At 43.8% G+C, this 21,815-nt stretch overlaps 1 protein-coding gene across 2 annotated transcripts in view; it reads left to right on the top strand.

The window, feature by feature from the left end:
- Positions 1-21,815, top strand: part of paip1 (poly(A) binding protein interacting protein 1) — a 79,233-nt gene that overhangs the window by 13,950 nt on the left and 43,468 nt on the right. The window contains exons 2-5 of one of the 2 annotated variants that reach the window (XM_069883666.1): positions 2,198-2,367; positions 8,897-8,953; positions 14,839-15,042; positions 21,037-21,149. In XM_069883666.1, coding sequence (XP_069739767.1) covers positions 2,198-2,367; positions 8,897-8,953; positions 14,839-15,042; positions 21,037-21,149 — 544 coding nt within the window. The remainder of the gene's footprint in view (positions 1-2,197; positions 2,368-8,896; positions 8,954-14,838; positions 15,043-21,036; positions 21,150-21,815) is intronic. The other variant, XM_069883672.1, reaches the window with a different exon arrangement.

Below are 21,815 nucleotides of genomic sequence, written 5' to 3'. Positions count from 1 at the left end.
GCGACCCTCTTACAACAGCAAAACTCTCCTACAGTCAATAGCCGCTCCAGCCTGCTCTTTCATCTGTTGCGTTGATAAACAATAATCCATCAGTGACGTGTTTGTATGTGACCTACTCTAACAAACCTTTCCCAATTTATCTCCCTAAAACATTTCTATATACTCTTGTCACACATCACAGTTGTCGGCAGAATCACAATCTGCAATGATGAAGTGTACAGGAGGGAGATGGATCAGCTTGTTGAATGGTGTAACGACAGCAACCTTGTGCTCAACGTCAGCAAAACCAAGGAGATTGTGGACTTCAGGAGGAAGTCAGGGGAACACGACTCAGTCCTCATTGAGGGCTCAGTTGTGAAGGTCAAGAACGTCAACTTCCTGGGTGTCAACATCTCTGATTGTCTGTCCTGGATCTTCCATGTTGATGCAATCACAAAGAAGGTTCACCAGCGGTATCTGAGGAGATTCAGTATGTCACCAAAGGCTCTCGTAAACTTCTACAGATGTACTATGGAGAGCATCTGGCTGGTTGAATCATTGCCTGGTACGGAGGTGCCAACACCTAGGACAAGAATATACTCCAGAGGGTTGTTAACTTGGCCTGCGACATCACAGGCACCAGACACTTCATCAAGGGCATCGACATGAGATGTTTTTAAAAAAGTAGTAGCTTCTAACCTCAAAGACCCCACCACCCAGGCCATGCCCTCTTCACTCTGCTACTATTGGGAAAAAGATGCAGGAGCCTAAAGACAAGCACTCAATGGTATGATGATAGTTTTTTCCCCCGCTACCATCAAATTCCTGAATAATCAATGAACCAAAGACACTGCCTGACTTTTTTGTGCCCTATTATTTTTATAGTAATGTTGTACAATGGCCTTCCGTCGCGCATGCAGCCATCTTCAGCGCAAACTCTGGGAAATCCAAAATGAGTGGTGGACTAGCCTCGCCAAACGAACCCAGCTCAGCGCGGACATTGGCTCTAAAGGCTGTGTACGGCCCCTCACCCCAAGTCCAAAGCCTGCTGCGCAGCTCAGATGGCAAAGTCCTCCTTAGCGACAAGATCTCCATCCTCAACCGATGGTCAGAACACTTCCAATCTCTTTTCAGTGCCAACCGCTCAGTCCAAGAATCCGCCCTGCTCCAGCTCCCTCAACAGCCCCTAAGGCTAGAGCTGGATGAGGTCCTCACCCGGGAAGAGACATATAAGGCAATTGAACAACTGAAAAGTGGCAAAGCAGCAGGTATGGATGGAATCCCCCCCAGAGGTCTGGAAGGCTGGCGGCAAAACTCTGCATGCCAAACTACATGAGTTTTTCAAGCTCTGCTGGGACCAAGGAAAGCTGCCTCAGGACCTTCGTGATGCCATCATCATATAACCATATAACCACTTACAGCACAGAACAGGCCAGTTCGGCCCTACTAGTCCATGCCGTAGCAAATCCCCACCCTCCTAGTCCCACTGACCAGCACCCGGTCCATACCCCTCTAGTCCCCTCCTATCCATGTAACGATCCAGTCTTTCCTTATCACCCTGTTCAATGGTTATAGTATGAATGTTTGCCCTGTGATGCTGCCACAAAACAAAGAATTTCATGACTTGTTCATGACAATAAATTCTGATTCTGATCCACTAGAACAGAAAACGATTGGAGCCTTCCTGCTCAGAGTGAATGTCGATGTAAGGTGTGGGTTTGACCTACTTCCTTGTTACTTTGATCTCCAAGGTCAAGAGGTAGAAACCAGGCATCCATCTATTGGATGGCAGCGGCAGTGCTGTAGAGCAGCCATTTTCAGCAGGGGCTCTACGGCCCTTTCCCCTTCCAAGGACCACAGCACATTTAAGGGGGGGAGGGGCATAGACTAAAATCAAAATAAATGTATTTTATATCATCAGTGGGAGAGAAGTATGGTAGAAACCAACGGGAAGGTCGCCCATAAGAGGGCCATAGTCAAAAGAAAGGTTGAGGATGATCGCAGTAGTGGTTGCTGGAAACAGATTTAGACAGTCAGTTAGTCTACGCGGGCCCCCGGGAGGGGCGGGGGGTAGCAGTGTGGGTCTGGGCCTTGGTGTGAAATAGTTGCTTTTTGACTGGACTGTGACAGGGAAGACCTTTTGAATGGAATGAATTTTGGGGCCTTGGAGAGGTGGTGGATCCAGAAAGTAATGTGTTTTCTTTTTGTCATCTTGCAGATAGCACTATCCATGGGCAAATGGCCTTGGGAATTAATGACCAATTTCTGCGACAGAACACAAAAGCCATGATGATTAAATCAGAGAAAATGGATGCATTCACTATCCAGTCAAAACTCTCAGCTAGCGCGCCAGAATTCTACCCGCCTGGCTTTATGGCAGTATCATCGGTGAGTTTTTTTCCTCTACCTCACAATTATTGTCCTACATTCAGTACTCAAAGGGTCAACTCTTCGACATCAGAGAAACCAAGCCTAGATTGGGTGAAGGTTTTGTATTTTTGTTAAGATCACAAGCTTCGTGGCGTCACCTTAATCCAGTTGTCGGTCACTTTAATCCCGTGCTAACCTTTTCTTTTCAATTTTGAAATGGTCTAAGCTGGCGCAGTATCATCCACCTCTTTTAACCAGGGTAGGGAAGTCAAAAAGTAGAGGGCAGAGGAGAAAGATTTAAAAGGGATCTGAGAGGTCACCTTTTCCCCTCGGGGGTAGTACAGGTTTTCCATGACTTATGATCGGGTTTGCTTCCAGGAATTGCTTCATAAATTGAAATGATCGTAAGTCAGGTCCTATCTTGTAAGCAGTGGAAATAACGAGCTACACAAACAGACCCAATCTTGATGCAAGTGTAGAAGTAATTATTAAATGAACCGAATGCAGCGAGCAAAATGACCCCGCTCTCAGCACTCCCCCCCCCCCCCATCATCATCATCTCCTTACGGCGCCGGGTAACTAGGGGCAGTGGTGTCATTTTGTGACCTGCAGGCGTCCCGGGCATTCTTGCTCTCTCTCTCTCTCTCTCTCTCTCTTCCAAGTGATGGCAATCTGTATAGTGACTTTGATCTAATAAATAGTCACTTGAAGGCTAAGTGAGAAACTTCATTTGTGATGCACTTCAATTATTTCCAATACAAGTCCGGATGTATTTAAATCCTTTATTTTAACACAAACTTGAAATGATCTTCTTTAACACTGAAATGTCCATAAATAACATCTTTATAAATGTTTAATAACATCTGTATTGATTTCCATGAAATCATGAACACGGTCAACAAAATTTGTTTCACTCGCCTTTTATGTTACCATGTTTTTGTAATATACTGTCTAAAGCTCCCGATTCGCGTATACATTGCCACGCATGCTCCAACAGGCACTCTAATGCATGAATACACCACCATGCTCAAGTTGGCACTTTATAATATACTAATGAACTGCGTATGCTCCTGGAACATGCACATGCACACAAGAACAAAGATGGCTGTGGAAAGCCACATGAAGCTTCCTCTGATGTTCACAGGAACCAACCTAACAAGGTAAGTAAGCGAATTATTCATTTTGGCCCCTACAATCTGCGCATGGCTCTCACTGTCTCTTCCCCTGCAACAACAAATATGCGTTTAAAATAACAGTGTTGGGCGATTGTCCATCAACGCACGTTTCTTTGACATCAGTACAAGAGAAGAAAAATCAATCACGTTGAGACAGGTACTCCTCGACTTACTTTATTCAAAATTAATTCTGATCATTGTAACTTTGAAATATCGTAGGTCAGAAAATCATAAGTTGGGATGTATCTGTAGTGCGTATGGAATAGACTGCCAGAGGAAGAGCATAAAAAGACATTTCGACTAGTGTGTGGCTAGAAAAGGTCAAGACCAGAATGCAGAATCAGAGTTTGTCATGAATACATCATGGAATTCGTTGTTTTGCAGCAGTATTACAGGTGCAAATATTGGTATAAATTACATTATTAAAAATAAATTGGTCCAAAAGAAGAGAAAGCGAGGTCGTGTCCATGGTCCATTCAGAAGGGAAAGCGAGGTCGTGTCCATGGTCCGTTGAGAAGGGAAAGTGAGGTCGTGTCCATGGTCCGTTGAGAAGGGAAAGTGAGGTTGTGTCCATGGTCCGTTGAGAAGGGAAAGTGAGGTCGTGTCCATGGTCCGTTGAGAAGGGAAAGTGAGATCATGTCCATGGTCCGTTCAGAAGAGAAAGTGAGGTTGTGTCCATGGTCCGTTCAGAAGAGAAAGTGAGGTTGTGTCCATGGTCCGTTCAGAAGAGAAAGCGAGGTCGTGTCCATGGTCCGTTCAGAGGAGAAAGTGAGGTCGTGTCCATGGTCTGTTCAGAAGAGAAAGTGAGGTCGTGTCCATGGTCAGTTCAGAAGGGAAAGTGAGGCCGTGTCCATGGTCCGTTCAGAAGGGAAAGTGAGGTCGTGTCCATGGTCCGTTGAGAAGGGAAAGTGAGGTCGTGTTCATGGTCCGTTGAGAAGGGAAAGTGAGGTCGTGTCCATGGTCCGTTGAGAAGGGAAAGTGAGGTCGTGTCCATGGTCCGTTGAGAAGGGAAAGTGAGGTCGTGTCCATGGTCCGTTGAGAAGGGAAAGTGAGGTCGTGTCCATGGTCCGTTCAGAAGAGAAAGTGAGGTCATGTCCATGGTCAATTCAGAAACCTGACGGTGGAGGGGAAGAAGTTGTTTCTGTACCATTGTGTGTTCGTCTTCAGACTCCTGGACCTCCTTCCTCATGGAAGGCCTGGCCTGGGTGGTGAGGGTCCTTGAGGATAGGGGCTACTTTCTTAAGACACCACCTCTTGTAGATGTCCTTAATCGAGTGAAGACTGCCCATGATGGTGCAGGTTGAGTTCACCACTCTCTGTCTGCCTTTTCCTGTCCTGTTCATTGACACCTCCATACCAGACAGTGATTCAACCAGTCAGAATGCTCTCCACGGTACACTTGTAGAAATTTGCAAGAGTCTTTGGTGACGTACCAGATCTCAGCAGAGGGATATCAGACTAGTTCATGAAGGTACCTTGGTAGACAAGGACTAGTTAGTTAGTTTATCTGCTAAATAAACCTGTGACTCAACTAGGTATGTTCCTGGCCTCAGTGCAGAATTCTGCATTGATAGACTCCACCCTTTCCGGTTTGGATTACACCTGGCCAGTTTTGATGTGATTAATGCTAATTTCACTCTTGACCTCAAGCAAGACACAATCTGCTGGAGGAACTTCAGCAGGTCAAGAGATTTGATCAAGGGTTCTGACCCTAAATGCTGACCATTCTTTCTCTCCCACTGATACTGCTTGATTTGCTGAACTCCTCCAGCAGATTGTTCCAGAATCTACAGTCGCTTGTTTCTGCTTCAGGTGGTCCCCAATTTACGACCTTTGCGACTTATGACCTTTCATACATATGACCCCAAAAAAACTCAATACATTTTTTAAAATAAATTTTAAAAATAGGTAAATACAAAAATTACAGGTCAGGACTTGGAGATCCCAGGGGCTGTTGATTTTGATGGATCACCACGGCAGCGGCCATGAGCCAGGAGGGTGCTGAATATGTTCTATTTTCAGGACACGAAGGTGGTGGTGGACCTGGTGCTCGAGGTGAGTGCAGGCCAGGTGCCGATGGTGGTGGACAACAGGTCTTTCCAATGCCGGGGAGGCTTGGCTGTGGACAAAGTGCTGCAAGACCAGTTTAAGAACGTGTTGGCCGAAAAATAACATGTTTGATTTGCGCTCTTTTTGAGATCCAGCCAATCGGTCAGAACGGAACTCGGGTGTGTGTCAGGGACTACCTGCAAATAGCTTTCAGAGTTCTGTTATATTTCAGATTTCCAGCAACCAGATTGATTTATATCTTACGATCTTACAGATGAGGTGCTTTTTCTTTACTCTGCTTTCATACATCCCCCCCCCCCCCCCCAAGATTTTAAGAAAAAATCTTCACCTCAGCCAACACCAATAAATTGAATTGTGTACTGAGATGCACTGAAAAAGTTTATTTTGTGTTCTTTCCACGCAGTCAGCCTTTACATACAGCAACGGGTCTTGCAATAAAGCTAAAGGTGCAGGGGATAGTGTCATGAGAACAAAATGCAGGCTATTGGTGTTTAAAAAGTTAAATTGCAGGCATCATCTTACACTAATGGGAGGTCTAATCACAGTGGGAATGAATCTGTCATTGCATTTGGATATACATGTTTTCAAACTCGCATATCTTCCTGACAGGGTTTTTGTGCGGGGGTGGGGGTGGGAGGGGGGGGTGGGGGAGAAGAGAAGCAAATGTAACCGGGGTGGATAAATCCGTTTGGCTGTTTTCCCAAAACAGGGGGAGGCGAATATGTAGTAGATTGAGGGGAGGTTGGTTTGTCTGAGCAGCTTCACATCTCCATATTTTTTAGCAGCATTGAATAGAGCGGTACCTGGACTCGGCTGTGATAATCTGGACAAGATTAACTGTTTAAAAAAAAAATTGGTAAGAGACACCAAGGACATGGTAGGTTTCCTTGGGCTTCTGAGGAACTAGTGGTTGATGTGCTTTCTTAGCTGAAGCATTGGCATGGTTGGACCAGGACAGGTTCTTGGTGGTCAAGTCAAGTTTATTGTCATCTGGCAAAATGGTGTTCTCCGGTCCTTGGTGCAAAACACGTAGACACACAACCAGACATAACACACATACAGACAAACGATACATATGCAGGACAAGCATTCACATCAATAAATATTGTTCCATGAATATGAGAGTCTCAGAGAGTTAGTGTGAGCAGTTCCTTTGGTCGTTCAGCATTCTCACTGCCCGTGGGAAGAAGCTGTTCCTCAGCCTGGTGGCGCTGGCTCTGATCCTCCTGGATCTCCTCCCCGACAGGAGCAGCTGAAAGAAGCTGTGTGCAGAGTGGAAGGGGTCCTCAATGATTTTGCATTCTTCAAGTGATGTTGAAAGCTCTCCACCGTCTCCACTTCACTGTTAAATCAGACGGGGTAGGATGCTCTGCTTCCTGCGCTAAGACTATTGACATTTCCAACCTATCACAGATTTTTCTTTTGTTTCCTCCAACCCTTCCCTTTCTCTGCATCTTAAAAAAGGTTTGATTTTTAATATTACCGACGCAAGAACATTGAACTGAAATGGTGATTCCTTTTCGATCTCTCTAAATCAGTGGTTCTCAACTTCACCTGCTACTTTAAGGATATTCCTATAGTTCTCCAATAGGATGCCATAGGTGCTCTGTGGTTAGCAAGGGATTACTTTAGGTAGGGTAGTATGTGAGAGGAAAGAAAAAGGTTGAGAATCACTACCCTAGATATTTTCTGAACTTTTGAATGTTTCCAGCCTTTTCTGTCTTTGCTGCAAGTTTTAATAGTCTGAATACACCTTTACAAAGAATTTGCATTTATTTTAACTTTGTATTTTATATTATTGAAATGTCGCAAAACCAGTGGGCAAGTGGGTGAAGAATTTCCCCAGGATTGTGGTCCACATGGAATCTTAACGATGGACAAGTCCCCTTTAAAATACGCTCTTGTTCTTGTCCTCATGCTATTCATGGTGTCTCTTCTTTGAGAATGTTTGAAAGGGCAACGTGAAGTGAACTTTGTACAGTACAACTATTATCTGAAATACTCATTTATCCAAAACATTTCTAAGCCAAAATGACATTATTTTGCCTCAGAAAAATTTAGGTTAAATGAGGATATCAGAAATCCTGTTCACTGAATTTTTTTTCAGAGCTGAACGAACAGGTTGGATTTTTTTTTGGTGAGAATTGAACATTATTTCATGCTTCAAAACCCTTTTGTTGTTTAAACTTTGTTCCAAGTGAATTTTGCTGTTGCTACTGGACTGCTTTTTTTTTTAAAAAGACCAATTCTCCGAAAAAGCCGTCTTTTCAAAGTAGGCCCAGTCCCGACCATTTCTGATAATCGGAGTTGTACCGTACTTGCTGTCTCTGCTCTTATGCAATGGCACTATGCAGGAACTTTATTCTTTTATCTAATCCGAGAAATAGCGCAGGGTGTTTACTCCAAGCAAGAAAATTCCTTTACGATTCTCTGAGTTGGGCTGAAACTGAAGTGTGATGATCTTTTAAGAAATAAGAACTCTGATTATCTCTGGTTTCTGTTGGCACCCCCCCCCCCCCATCTTTCCTCTAGCGGTTTTCCCTCTCTCCTTTCCCCTAGCTCTGCATTCACAGAGCCAAAAACAACCCCTCCTCCCTCAATCAATTCTCACTGCTCCTGTCTCCATAACCAATCAACACCTTTAATAAAACACAAAAAAGTCCGCAGACACCATGGTTGAAGTAAAAACATAATGCTGGAGAAAGTTCACCCTCTTTCTTCTCCATTTATAGAGCCATCCCTCCTCCCCGTTTGCAGGTGTGCCCTCCGATCCTTATCCACTTATTACCTCCTACCTTTGTGACTGCTCCTCCCCCTTCTATTTTGTTTGGGCAACTCCTGACATTTTTCCATACCTCGATTAAGGGCTCAAGCCTAAAGCGATGGCTTATGTATCTATCTTTGCTACAATAAAGTACACTGTTGGACCAGCTGAATTTCTCCAGCATGCGTTTTTTTACAATGAACACCTTTTCTTCATTGAAATAAAAACGCAATTCTCTGTTGGCATGTGCTCCTCCCCTGCCCTTTCTTCCCTCAGCCTTTTAATTCAGGCACTTGCCTGCTTTATGCTTATACATTGAAGAGGGGCTCAGGCCCAAAATGTCAATTATATATCTTTACCTCCTATGGACACTGTGAGACCTGCTGAGTTCCTGAAGCACTTTTTACAATCTGCAGACTTCCGTAATTCCTGATAATTGAGGACTGTAGATTCATCATAAAGAGCATGATGTCCAACTCATTTACATATTCAGTCGCAACTTTGTTTTTGTTAATGAGCATTTTTTTTCTCTCCGCAGCACCTTGAGATTGACAACGTCTCCGCTGATGTTAAACAGCCCTCGCAGTTTGAGGAGGTAATCCTTTCCAATCAATTCTCTGCAACATGATTGTTTCTCGAGTAAATGCATTTAATGGTAACTTAAATAGTGCCGAGAATTGTAGATCATGGGAGGGGTTTTGCATGAGCTCTTGCCCACTGCAGCTGGCTGCGTTGATGCAAGAAATTCAGTTTGTTGATTGAAGTTGTGAAAGAGTATAAAAGTATTCCACATTTATTATTGGAAAGCCTGGTCATGTAACTCTCTAGTTCGACTCAAGTCAGCTACCTAGCCCTGAGTAACATGCTGTGCCCTTCAACTAATCACATGTTCATCTTTTTAAATGTTGAAAATAAATATTATTTAACAAGGTACAGATGATTTCCAAGGTTATGTGATCAAGAGTCCTTTTCTTGTCATGTAATAATACAGAGAATGTAATGTTACACAAAATTTCCTCCTGCCTGCTCTAGGGTAGTCTAGTCACCATGAGCATTGCCTGGTGCCCCTTGTAGTAAGAGAAAGAGAAGCAAGAGACACTGAATGTCTGTGGACTCACTGCCAGTGCTCCTGCAGCTGGACAGACTCCTGTACAATCCCTTGGCAACTCGAACTCCAGTTCCAAAGCTCCAACACGATCAGGATGCCTTCAGGAGCCCTTCTTGCCCTCAGTATCCTCATGAATCCCGGTTCTGTGAGTCCCTTAACCGCAAGTCACTGACCGCCTGCAACTGTGAGGGTCCTTCAGCCAATGAACCCCTCGCTAGTCTGCTGCCATGGTCACCATTCTGTAGGGTTCTTTAGCCGCTGAGCCTCTCACTGGTCCACTGACATGGTCACCATCGTGTAGAGTCCTTTGGTGTGAATGATGTGAGGAAGTCATTTCCACAAAAAATGTGAATATCACTCTTACACCCCTTCCCCAACTCCAATGAAAGTTCCTGAGATTGGAATTTATTGGAAAGGTCTGCCTGGAATATTGAAACTCCAATTAACTATTTTTCTACATTTATTAGCTCTTTTTCCGACAGATGGCATATTCAACTGATTTAATTGATATTATTGTATAAAGAGATACTTTATGGATAATTCCAGCTCCAGAGATTCCTAAAATATTAGCTGATTGAAGCCAAATTAAATAAGAATGGACATAGAGGTCAACCCTGTCTGGTTCAACAAAATAGTGTAAGGTTTAGATTTAATTGAATTAGAAAAATTTGAAACTACGGGATGAATGTATTAATTTAATCCAATTAATAAATTGGGAACCCAGGTTGTATTTCTCCAATACACAAAAAAAGATATCTCCACTCAATCCTATCAAATGCTTTTTCAGCATCTAGAGAAAGAATACATTCAGAAGACGAGATAGTAGGGAAATAAATAATACCTCAAAGTCAACGAGCATTGAATTGTGAATAACGTCCTTTGATAAATCCAGTCTGGTCCTCAGAGATAATGAGAGGCATATTTTGTGAACTGGAAGCTAAGATCTTAGATAAAATCTTAGCATCAAAATTTAAGAGATGAATTGGTCTATAAGAGAAGGAGTCTAACGGATCTTTATTCTTTTTAACAATGAGAAATAGTAGCTTCCATAAAAGGTTTGCGGCAATTGGCCATAGTTTAAAGATTTAGTAACAAACCAAACCAAGTAAGGTGTCAATAAATAAGAAAAGGGTTTATAAAACTCTGATGGGAAACCATCCAGACCAGGACTTTTGCTGGACTGTAAAGAGTTAATAGCCACCACTATCTCTTGCAAGTAAGATAGGCTTCTCCAATTTAACTTTATTGTCTGAGGAGACCGACGGGATTGTTAGTTTGTTTGAAAGATTCCATATTGAAGTTTGATCTTTAAGCTGATGACCTTTTATTATAAATTATACAATCCTGACTGTTCAATTCCAAGGATCTTATCACAGTCGATTTGGTCAGTGGTCAGGTTACAAATTGAATTTGCAGATTCTTCTCACTCTTTAATTTTGATCCCTCAAACCCTTTTAAAATTGTTAAAAACTCAATTTTTTTTTAGTTATTACTATTACTAGAAAGATCACTAATTTATTTAATAAAAATCTTATTTAATTGAATCATGTTAAGAAATCCTTAAATCAGTGGTCTCTTTCGATGACATTAATAAAGGAGGATTAATATCCTGTCGAAGTTCTTGTATGTTTTTCAAGGTGTCCCAGTATTTGCTCCTTTGCTCCTAAATCTTTTTTTTTTGGATACATTATTTTCAATTATTTCCTGTTTGGGGAAAAAAAATTCTTTCAAAATACTATGAGAAATAGGGGCTTGGCATTACCTAATTTGAGACTTTATTACTGGGCAGTGAACATTAGACGTATCATTATTTGGATATTCAGGTGCTTCAGGATGGATTGACTTCGAGATTAAATCCATTAAAAGACATTCTCTTATCTCAATACTTGGAACACATTTGCTTTTACTTCAACCATGGTGTCCACTACACCTCCAATCTTTGTGTCAGCTGCTAACCTTTTGATCCAATTGATCACATTATCAACCAGATCATTGATATAGATGACACACAACAGTGGTCCCAGCACTGATCCCTGAGGCACACCACTAATCACAGGCCTCCAGTCTGAGAAACAATCATCCACCACTACTCTGGCTTCTCATGTCCAGACATCGTTGAATCTAGTTCACTACTTCACCATGATTACCTAATGTCTAAGCCTACCTGACTAACCTCCCATGTGGGACCTTGTCCTACTGAAGTCCATCAACATCCACAGCCTTTCATTTGTCAACTTTCCTGGTAACCTCCTATAAAAATTCAAGATTGGTTAAACATGACCTACCATGCACAAAGCAATGTTGACTATCTCTAATCATTTTCTGGCTATCCAAATAATTGTATATCCGATCTCTTAGAACACCTTCCAATAATTGACCTGCGACTGACGTCAGGCTCACAGGTCTATAATTTCCAGGATTAGTCTTGGAGCCTTTTTTAAATAATGGAACAACATGAGCTATCCTCTGGCATCACACCCTTGGCTAAGGATATTTTAAATATTTCTGTCAGAGCACCTGCAATTTCTTCAATACCCTCCCTCAAGGTCCAAGGGAGTACCTTCGCAAGCCCTGGGATGTATCCACCCTTATTTGTTTTAAGAGATCAAGCACTTCCTCCTCTATAACCTGTACGGGTTGTTTTCCTTATTTCCTTCAATGCTGTGCCCGTTTCCTGAGTGAATACTAATGAAAAATAAATTTAAGACCTCTCCCATCTCTTTTGGCTCCAGATGAAGCCGACCACTGATCTTCAAGGGGACCCATTGTGTCCCTTAATATCCTTTCACTCTTAATGTATCTGTAGAAACCCTGAGGACTTTCCTTCACATTTTCTTCCAAAGCGACCTCGTGTTCTCTTTGACCCTTCCTGATTTCTTTCTTGAGGTTTTGCATTTTTATACTCAAGTACCTAATTTGCTCCATGCTACCTATACCTTTTATACACCTCTTCTTCTGAACCAGATCTCCAGTATCCATTGAAAACCCAGGTTTCCTCTGCCTTTAATCCTGACAGGAACATACAAGCTCATTACTCTCAAAATTTCATCTTTGGAGGTCCTCCACTTACCTCGCACGTCCTTGCCCAAATACAACTTGTCCCGATCCATGCATTCTAGATTCTAGATCCTTTCTCACTTACTCAAAATTGGCTCAGACAAATCTTTCTCCATAATTAACAGGAAACTAATGGCATTATGATCACTGGACCCAGAATGTTCCCCAACACACACTTCTGTCACTGGTCCTGTCTCATTCGCTAATAGGAGATCCAGTATTGCACTCTTTCCAGTTGGAACCTCTGAACACATTTGACAAACTCCAAGCCATCCAGCCTTTTTACATTTTGGGAGTCCCAGTTAATATGTGGAAAGTTAAAATCTTCTACTAACACAACCTTGTATTTCCTACAGCCATCCGCTATCTCTCTACAGATTTGCTCCACCAATTCTTGCTGACTATTGGATGGTCTATAATACAACTCCATGAGTGTGATCATATCTTTCCTTTTCCTCAGCTCTACTCATGTAGCCTCTGGTCTGTCCTGCCTGAGCACAGCTGTGGTATTTTCCCTAATGAGCAATGCAACTTCTCCTCCCCTTCACCACCGCCCCCCCCCCCCCAAAAAAAACCCGGTCTATCATATCTACAGCAATGGAAGCCCTGGAACTTTGCGCTGCCAGTCCTGCACCTCCTGCAATCACTCATGGCCACAATGTTATAATTCCACATGCCAATCCACGCTCTAAGCTCGTCTGCCTTTCCTACAACCTACCTTGCATTGAAATAGATGCACCTGAGAATATTTCCCACCATGTACAAACCGGTGAATTCTAAGGGTGCCTGCAATTTTGTCATCTTTTTCCTCCACTTCTCTTATCTGCTCTGACTCTCTGATTCCCATACCCCTGCAAATCTAGTTTAAACCCACTGAAGGAGAACTAGCAAACCTTCCTGCAAAGGACATTAGTCACCTTCCGGTTCAAGTGCAAACCATCTCATCAGAACAGGTCCCACCTTCCATGGAAGAGACCCCAGTGATCCAGAAACCTGCCATTCCCACTGTTTATGACTAGAGGAACAAAATATATATGTGTAAAATCTGCCCTTACCTGTGCCTACCTGCTGAATCCTTTGTTCCTCAAATAGGGTGGCTCTTCTTACTTCAGCTACTGCACCACCACCTCAGCTTCTTCACTGAACACCCTTGAGCCAAAGCCTCTTGCACTCTGACTATGACCGCTCCACGACACAGTTCCTCTCTTTTATAGTGAAGTTTTGGTCCCCAGCCTCAATTGCCCTTCAACTGTTGAACTCGTTTGCCCAAACAGGACAAACCAAGGAAGGGCATATATGGTAAATGGTCGGGCACTGAGGAGTGCAGTAGAACAGAGGGATCTGGGAATACAGATACATAATACCCTGAAAGTGGCGTCACAGGTGGACAGGGTTGTAAAGAGAGATTTTGGCACATTGCCCTTCATAAATAAATATACTGAGAACAGGAGTTGGGCTGTAAGGGTAAAGTTGTATAAGAAATAACTTGGGCCAGGTTTGGAGTATTGTGTGCAGGTTTGGTCACCTAACTACAAGAAAGATATCAATAAAATTGAAAAAATGCAGAGAAGATTTACTAGGATATTTAAGAACTTTTATAGAGAAAGGTTAAATGGGTTAGAACTTTATTTCCTGGAGCATAGAAAAATGAGGGGAGATTTGATCGAGGTATTTAAAATTATGAGGGGTACAGACAGAGTAAATGTAGGTTGCGTAGTCAGCTTTTTCCACTGAGGGTAGGTGAGATACAAATCAGAGGACATAGGTTAAAGTGAAAGGGGAAAAGTTTAGGGGGAACATGAGGGGGAACCTCTTCACACAGAGAGTGGTGGGAGTGTGGAACGAGCTGCCAGCTGAAGTGGTAAATGCGGGCTCAATTTTAACATTTAAGAAGAATTTGGACAAATACATGATGGAAGAGGTATGGAGGGCAATGGACTGGGTGCAGTCAATGAGACTGTAGGGTAATAGTATGGACAGACTAGATGGGCCATAGGGCCTGTTTCTGTGCTGGAATGGTTTGGCAACATTCTGTTTCAACTCCCATAAGAAGATGGTTTGCTGATCATGCAGTAGGTCCCCCCTTTCTCATATTAGTCCACAGATTGCATCAAACAGGCTGGAGGGACAGGATGTGCACCTGGTGTAACCTGTCAGCATAGACTAGAAGGGCTGAAGGAGACTTACTGCGCTGCCATGTTCTATGTTTATCTAGTGATCAGTTCTGTAGACTGGTAAACCTTAGCCTGGTTGCTTTAAAAACAAGGGAAAGCTTTGATGAATTCTATGATAGAATGCTGTTGATCTCTCCTCAGGAAGCAGGGCCAGATGAGGCCTATGTGGATTTTGAAATACCACCTGACCTCACCTTTGCAGATTATCTCCAGGATTTCCTGAGTCTCTTGACAGCTCACCCTGGCAGCTTTGAGCTGGAAATTGTGCAGTTCACGGAAATGATGAACAGCTGGGTCAATACTGAGGAAATTGTACAAGAGGTGGTGGAATTGATCTACCAGCAGGTGAGAATCTGTGCATGTGTACGAGGGTGAGTTAGTTGGGGCGGGGAGAAGATTGATAAGAAATAAGTTTGTTATGCAATTGCAAATGTGCGCCTGCATGCTTATGAGCCACAGGTAATTTGGAGCAACACACAAAATGCTGGAAGAACTCAACAGGTCAGGCAGGCAACAGACGTTTCATGTTTCAGGCCAAAGAGATTCAAGCTTCAGTTTATTCTCATGTAATAGTATAGATGGCAGTTAGCGTGGTGAGCCGGGTGCAAATCTAGCACTGTTTGCAAGGAGTTCTCTTTGTGTCTGCGTGGGTTGCCTCTGGCTGCTCCGGTCTCTTCCCATTTTCAAAACAAGAGTTGTTGGTTGATTGTGGTATTTAGGTGCCACGGGCTCATAGGGCTAGTTACCATGCTGTATGTCCAAAATTAAATTAAACATGTTACGTTACACCAAATTGCCTTCTGCCTGCCGTAAAACAGAGTCGCCTTACGGTAACAAAGAAAAAGAAGCAAAGGGAAAGTCCTTCAGAGTCGCTGAGTTCCCATAGGTTCACCTTCAGCACTACCTCAGCTGCACAGACTTCAGTTCGAACCATTAGCATCCCGAGCTCCCGATCCAAACCTCCGACACAATCAGGAAGCTTTCCATGGCCCAGGGCCCATTGGGAGCCCTTCTTCCCCTTCGCAACCTCTTGAATCCTGAGTCTGATACTTGGTTCCCACGAGCCAGTCTCCTGTAGCCCATGCAGGTGCCCTGACCACAAGTCAGTCACAGCCTGTGTGGGTCCCTCAGCTGCTTGTCAGATGTCTTGTATGAAGAGATGGACGTGATGGTCAGCAAAAAGCCTGTTTCTATGCTGTACAAATGAGATTCGGCAACTAATAGTCCTTTTCACATCGCAACTGGAGTCCGAAATGGCTATTTTCCTCGTTTGAATTGACAAACAAAATGTACAAGTTCCTTGTGTTAAAGTCAGCCCATGCTGTAAGATAACAGACAGCAGAAAACACAACAGAACCAATTAAAGTGTACAGCAGCTTCTTTATCAACTCTTTGTAATGCTAGGGGGATTCAAGTACTGAGTTCCACGCACTCAAAATATTGGGAGTGTTCACTGTACATGTGTATACCTTTCTGGGCAGGGGTCTTCATGAGACCCTTACAAGTTTCACACGAGCCTCATTCACCTGCATTTTGTGTTTACTATTACATGTTAAGTTGTAATGTCTGTAAATGTCCCGAATTCAAGGGTTATTGGCGTACTTGTGAACTTAGTTATCTTACTATGGCACAGATGTTAAGAAAGCAATTATATTCCTAATTTCAAAATATGTAAATGGAGACTCCAATTCATTCACTTCACTAAAACTGGCAAATCCAAAGCAGATAAAAAGGATTAAATAGAACCATTATCAGGAACCCCTTCGGAGGTATATAATTTTTGATAAAATGAATGAAATTGATCATTAATTTCCTGAGGTTTATACGTAACTATTGAATTCTTTTTAAGACCATTAATAGATCTCAAGACTTGTTCAGTCGTCAGCTGGCAAGCTAATACATTATGGGCTCTATCCCCTAATTCATAATAACGCTGTTTAGATCTTTGAATCAACTGCTCAAATTGATGTGTTTGCAATGTATTATAACGAAGTTTCAACTTAGTCAATGCTGCCTTTTTATCTTCAGTAATATTTTTTTGGAAGTCCTTTTCCAAATCAGTTTTCTGTTTCTCCAATGTCAAACTTTCTGCCAAATATTGTTTCTTAACTTTTGCTGAGTAACTAATAACTTGACCCCATAAATATGCTTTCAGAGCATCCCACAAAATAGTTCCCCTTGCTTAAACAACTACGCCAATGTAGTAACTCGCCGATTAACTGGGTGTGGATAACACCACTAGTGGTAGACGACTTTCGAAAGTATCAGAGTCGTCCACCCCCCCCTCCCCCTCCCCGCCAGCCGAACTTCTCAACAATTAATCATCTCATTCAAGTTCATCCCACTGATTCCAATCCCAAATATTGTTCCGGATCCTCGATAGCAAGAAGACTTTCCATCAGTACCCCCTTCGTTCCATTCCCATTCCTCTTGTCAGATACTCTCCTCTTAGATGATTGTGGTCGATGAGATCCTCGCAAGTCTGGCAAAGAATATTAATGCATCGAGATCACTCTCAAAGAACTGAGAATGATAATTCCCGTAAAACTTTCATCACAGCCGGGCACCTCTTCTCCACAACACCTCTTTAGTTGAATTAAATTCTTTATGCCTCTTAATGATCTCCTGGCTCAGGTTAGCATAGAAAATTACCCTACTACCCTGAACCATCTTTGGAGCTTGAATTTGATGAGTTTTCTGGACAGCTATCCGCAAAATCACCTCTCTATCCTGGTATCTCAAACATCGAATTAGGACAGCTCGAGGCGGCTGACCTGGATAAGGTTTCTTTCTCAACACCCTATGTGCTTTGTCCAATTCCAAGCCATCCAGAAAGAATTCAAGACCCAACACATCTGGAATCCACTTTTTAAAAAACTTCACCAGGTCCGAACCTTCAATATCTTCCAGAAGTCCCACTATCTTCACATTATTACGTCGACCTTGATTTTCCAAGGAATCAATCTTTTTCAACAATTCTCCCTTCTGAATTTCCCATCCAACAAATGAATCTTCCACTTTCTCCACTTTTTCTCTGTTCTGTTCCACTTGATCTCTACATTCATGAAATGCCCCTTCAATTTTCTTAAAATGATCCTGTACTGTATCCACCGCTTTCAAACATTTATTAAGACATATCCTTCTTCACAGATATTATTCATTCTGACTTTCATGTCTATATATCCTGGTTCCCCCATTGCACCTCCTTGAGGCCTACCTTCTTTAACTGTAGTTGTTGTGGTTAATTCTTCATATTCTTGTGTCCCTAACAATGCAGAGCTTTCCTCCTCCTCTTTACCTGTACTTACTGCTGGTCGGGCCTCTTGACTCGGCCGCCTCGCTCGCGCTACCGGCTTCACGGGTGCGCGTTTCAGTCAGCTGGGTGGGTAACAATGCCGGCGCCATCTTGCGGTTGCAGGACAGGCGCTGGTGTTATACTTATCTGTCCAGGAGTTCGTTGCGCATTAGGAGCAGAGTCAATTGATTCCGTGGCTTCTCTCTGGTAGATAGGCCTCAATTCTTCAGCACTTTTAAAAGATCATTTCTATTATAATTGAGTCTTTGTCTTATTCACATTTGTAGCTATTATATATCTTCTGACTTCAGAAACTTTTTAAAAAACCTTTCAGACATTTCAATTCGGGCATTAAATAGTTCAGCTGGGGAGAGGTGGAATTATACGTCTTCTTACGTCATCTCACCATGTTTCATATATGATCTTGCTCATGAGTGCTGCTTAATGTCGGCCAGGCTGCCTGTCTCCCCTCTGGTGGGCCTTGCTGTACTCACATTGGCTGTGCATTATCTCCACTGTTAAGGACACTCCCCTTAGGTATAACTGTGTCTGCACCTATTGTCTTTCATTATTGTACCATGAATTTCTGCTAATAAAAGCCATGATTATTGTTTGACCACATCGTCTTTGTCTACTTCATCAACTGGCACTTCACTAAGTTGTTTTCACCTTTAAATAAAGCATCCCCTATTCACAAAAGCACAGGGAATAATGCAGAAAGCCAAACGCTTCTGGGAGATGGAGTCTGCCTCCTGTTTATCTGTTAATCGGGTCAGTATCATAGGGGTAGATGTCAACAACTCTGCATCGTTCATTGAGTTGGAGGAAAGGTTTCTTGCTCTTTCTTCCTTGAGCTCTTCAAGCTAGCATGAACTTAGATAGACCACGGTATACAATCTGCAGGTGAAAGGGATTGTGCTGCCTTTAATCTCTCCAGCAGTTGGTAAGATAGCGAGGGAGACTGCTGGAAGGGCTGAGTATATGGAGAGGGTCGTGTGTGTTCAGGCCTGGAAGGTAGAAAAGAATGTTGGGCTAACTTATGACTGGATCGATGCAATATTCGCCTTCTGGAATCTGGAAGGAGCATTGTGCAGGAAAGTTGAGCGATGGACAGGATCCGTTTGCAAAGAGTATAGGTTGGGCCATCCCCTGTTGGCGCATCGTCCAGGCTCGACCAAGACCTTGCATGCATCAATCATTGCCCTGCAGGAGGCAGTGGTGGTGCTGCAGCGTCAGTATGACCACCGCCATTCTAGTGTATGGTAATGGTCCACTCTGCTGCACTAGGATTGTGGTCAGATCTCCCAGCGGATTTGTTCAGCTGTCATTTCCCAGCCGGGAATTTCAAGGCCCATTATCCCAGACCACATCACCAAGATACAAACGTTCAGACTGCCCCTTTTCCCTCACGGCCTACCCGACCGCCCCTTTTCCCTCACAGCCCGCCCGACCCCCCCCCACCCCCCCCTTTCCCTCATGGCCAACCAGACCGCCCCTTTTCCCTCAAGGCCCACCCGACCGCCCCTTTTCCCTCACAGCCCGCCCGACCCCCCCCCTTTCCCTCACGGCCCTCCCGACCGCCCCTTTTCCCTCACAGCCCGCCCGACCCCCCCTTTCCCTCACGGCCCTCCCGACTGCCCCCTTTCCCTCACGGCCCTCCCGACTGCCCCTTTTCCCTCACGGCCCTCCCGACTGCCCCTTTTCCCTCATGGCCCTCCCGACCGTCCCTTTTCCCTCATGGCCCCCGACTGCCCTGTTGGGTGGGGGTGGGGGTTGGCATTGCCCACTTTGGGAATCACTACTCTAGCAGTTTGATTTTCAAGGGAGATTTATCCAGGCAAAGAAAATTGAGAGGTTTCTTTGATAAGAGCATAAGTAGAGTTTAAGGTAATGAAGAGATTTTGAAAGAAAAAAAGTCCCCTGGGAGGTACTGGTGACATTTCCTAACAATGTTGTCATCATGGGAGTTTATCTCCCATTTTATGTTCAGTGATTCTAGGAATTTTTCCCTCTCCTTAAGGCGGTGCATTGAATAGGGACAGTATCAAAGCCTCCCTTTATTCTGCAAGGATGGGGTCATGCTCTTTCTGTTGCCTGATTTAGTGTTGTGTGGACTGCAGTGTACCCTCTCTCTATGGGCTCAGTCCTACTCCTCCCACCTTGTCTTTATTTGAGCTTTTCTCTCTCAATCCCCAATCTTGACGAAGGGTTTTGGCCTGAAAGGTCAACCATTCTTCTCGATGCTCTGAGTTCCCCAGCCGATTGGCTACATACATAGATGAATGTAGAGTGCAACTAATGGTAAGAAAATAATTCTACAGAACGTTACTTGTTCAACAGTCACAGTAGTGCTTTTAATGTCATTATGCCCTGATTATGTTAGTCATAGTTTTACAGCTAGAAATAGGCTCTTTGGCCCAACCATGCTGACCAAGCAAGTCAGATGTGCCTGCATTCGGCCCATATCCTAAGCCTTTCCTACACATGTACTTGTACAAATGCTTTTTAAATATTACAATTCTATCTGCTTCTAGACTTTCCAAAGCCCTTTTGTGTTGATGTGAATATGGTGCGAAAGGGCTCGATTTGAATCCTGTGCTGACAGAGTTCTCTCCGTGTCTGTAAGGGTTTCCTCCAGGTGCTCTGGTTATTTTCCCCATCCTCCAAATGTAGGGGAGTGGGGGGGGTTGTAGGTTAATTGGAGTATTTGGGGGCAGCACAGGCTCATGGGCCAAAGTGTGAGACAATGGCCTCGTATTGGATAACTTGGAAACCGTTAAATTAACGATTGAAAGATCCGAACCATTGCTGTTTATTTGAACAGATTTAAACTACTGCCTTCCATCCTGTCAGAGGCCAGCCCTTTTATCCTTTCCCTTGGTTCACGGGACCAAAATTTAAACTGTTTCACCCTTTGCAGACGGTACTGGAGCATTTGGGTGTTGCCACCATTTTGTTTTTATGGCCATGTTACTCATGACCACTATTGTTCCGGTTCTCTCTCCATGAGGATTTGCTTCAGTCTGTTTTGTTTTCCTCCATAGGCGACCACTGTGCCCAACTTCACATACACGGGGGCGAGACTATGTAACTACCTGTCCCAGAACCTCACTATTAACTCCGGAAATAGCAACTTCCGCCAACTCCTGTTACAGAGGTAGGTGCTGGGTTAAGCATTTCCTGTGCCTTGTTGACCGAGCTCCTTTCTCTTTGTTCTTGCCCCAAGACAAATGTTACATAGTTTGGACAAGATAGCAGTTGGCTCACAGAAATGAACTTCTGCATTGACCCCTGTGTGCCCCAAGGCACATTACAGCTAATTAGATTCTTTGGGGGAGTAACTACTGTACCAAATTGATTGAAGCAAGTTTCCTCAATGACAGTGACTTACCGATCAGATGATCTCAGCCCTCGGCACCCTCTCGAATTCCAGCTCAGATACTTGGTTCTCATGAGTCAGCTTGCCCGCAGCCTGCTGTGAGTCCTTCACCCTTAAGTTGCCAGCAGCCCGCAGCCTGTGGTGTTCCTTGCTCGCAAGTCACCAACAACTCGCCTTCAGCCACAGAGCCCCACGTTGGTCTATCACCGTGGTCACCATCTGTTAGTGTGGTCTCCTCAACTGGTGGTGTCACCCCCCCCCCCCCCCCCCCCCCCACTGGTGCCCTGAGCTAGTACGCTGCTCTCCTGGAGTCTACTGCCATTCTAGGCCGCTGCTGATCACTAAAGCCATCATCTTGGGGCCCAGGCCCTACGGTCATGTTTTTCAATAAAACACCACCGGCTCCTTTAACAGGCTGCTTAAAATGTGTACGGAGCAGTTGGA

This window comes from Narcine bancroftii, chromosome 1 (assembly GCF_036971445.1).
Source record: "Narcine bancroftii isolate sNarBan1 chromosome 1, sNarBan1.hap1, whole genome shotgun sequence".
Taxonomy (NCBI): domain Eukaryota; kingdom Metazoa; phylum Chordata; class Chondrichthyes; order Torpediniformes; family Narcinidae; genus Narcine; species Narcine bancroftii.
This window is presented reverse-complemented; position numbering and strand designations above follow the sequence as displayed.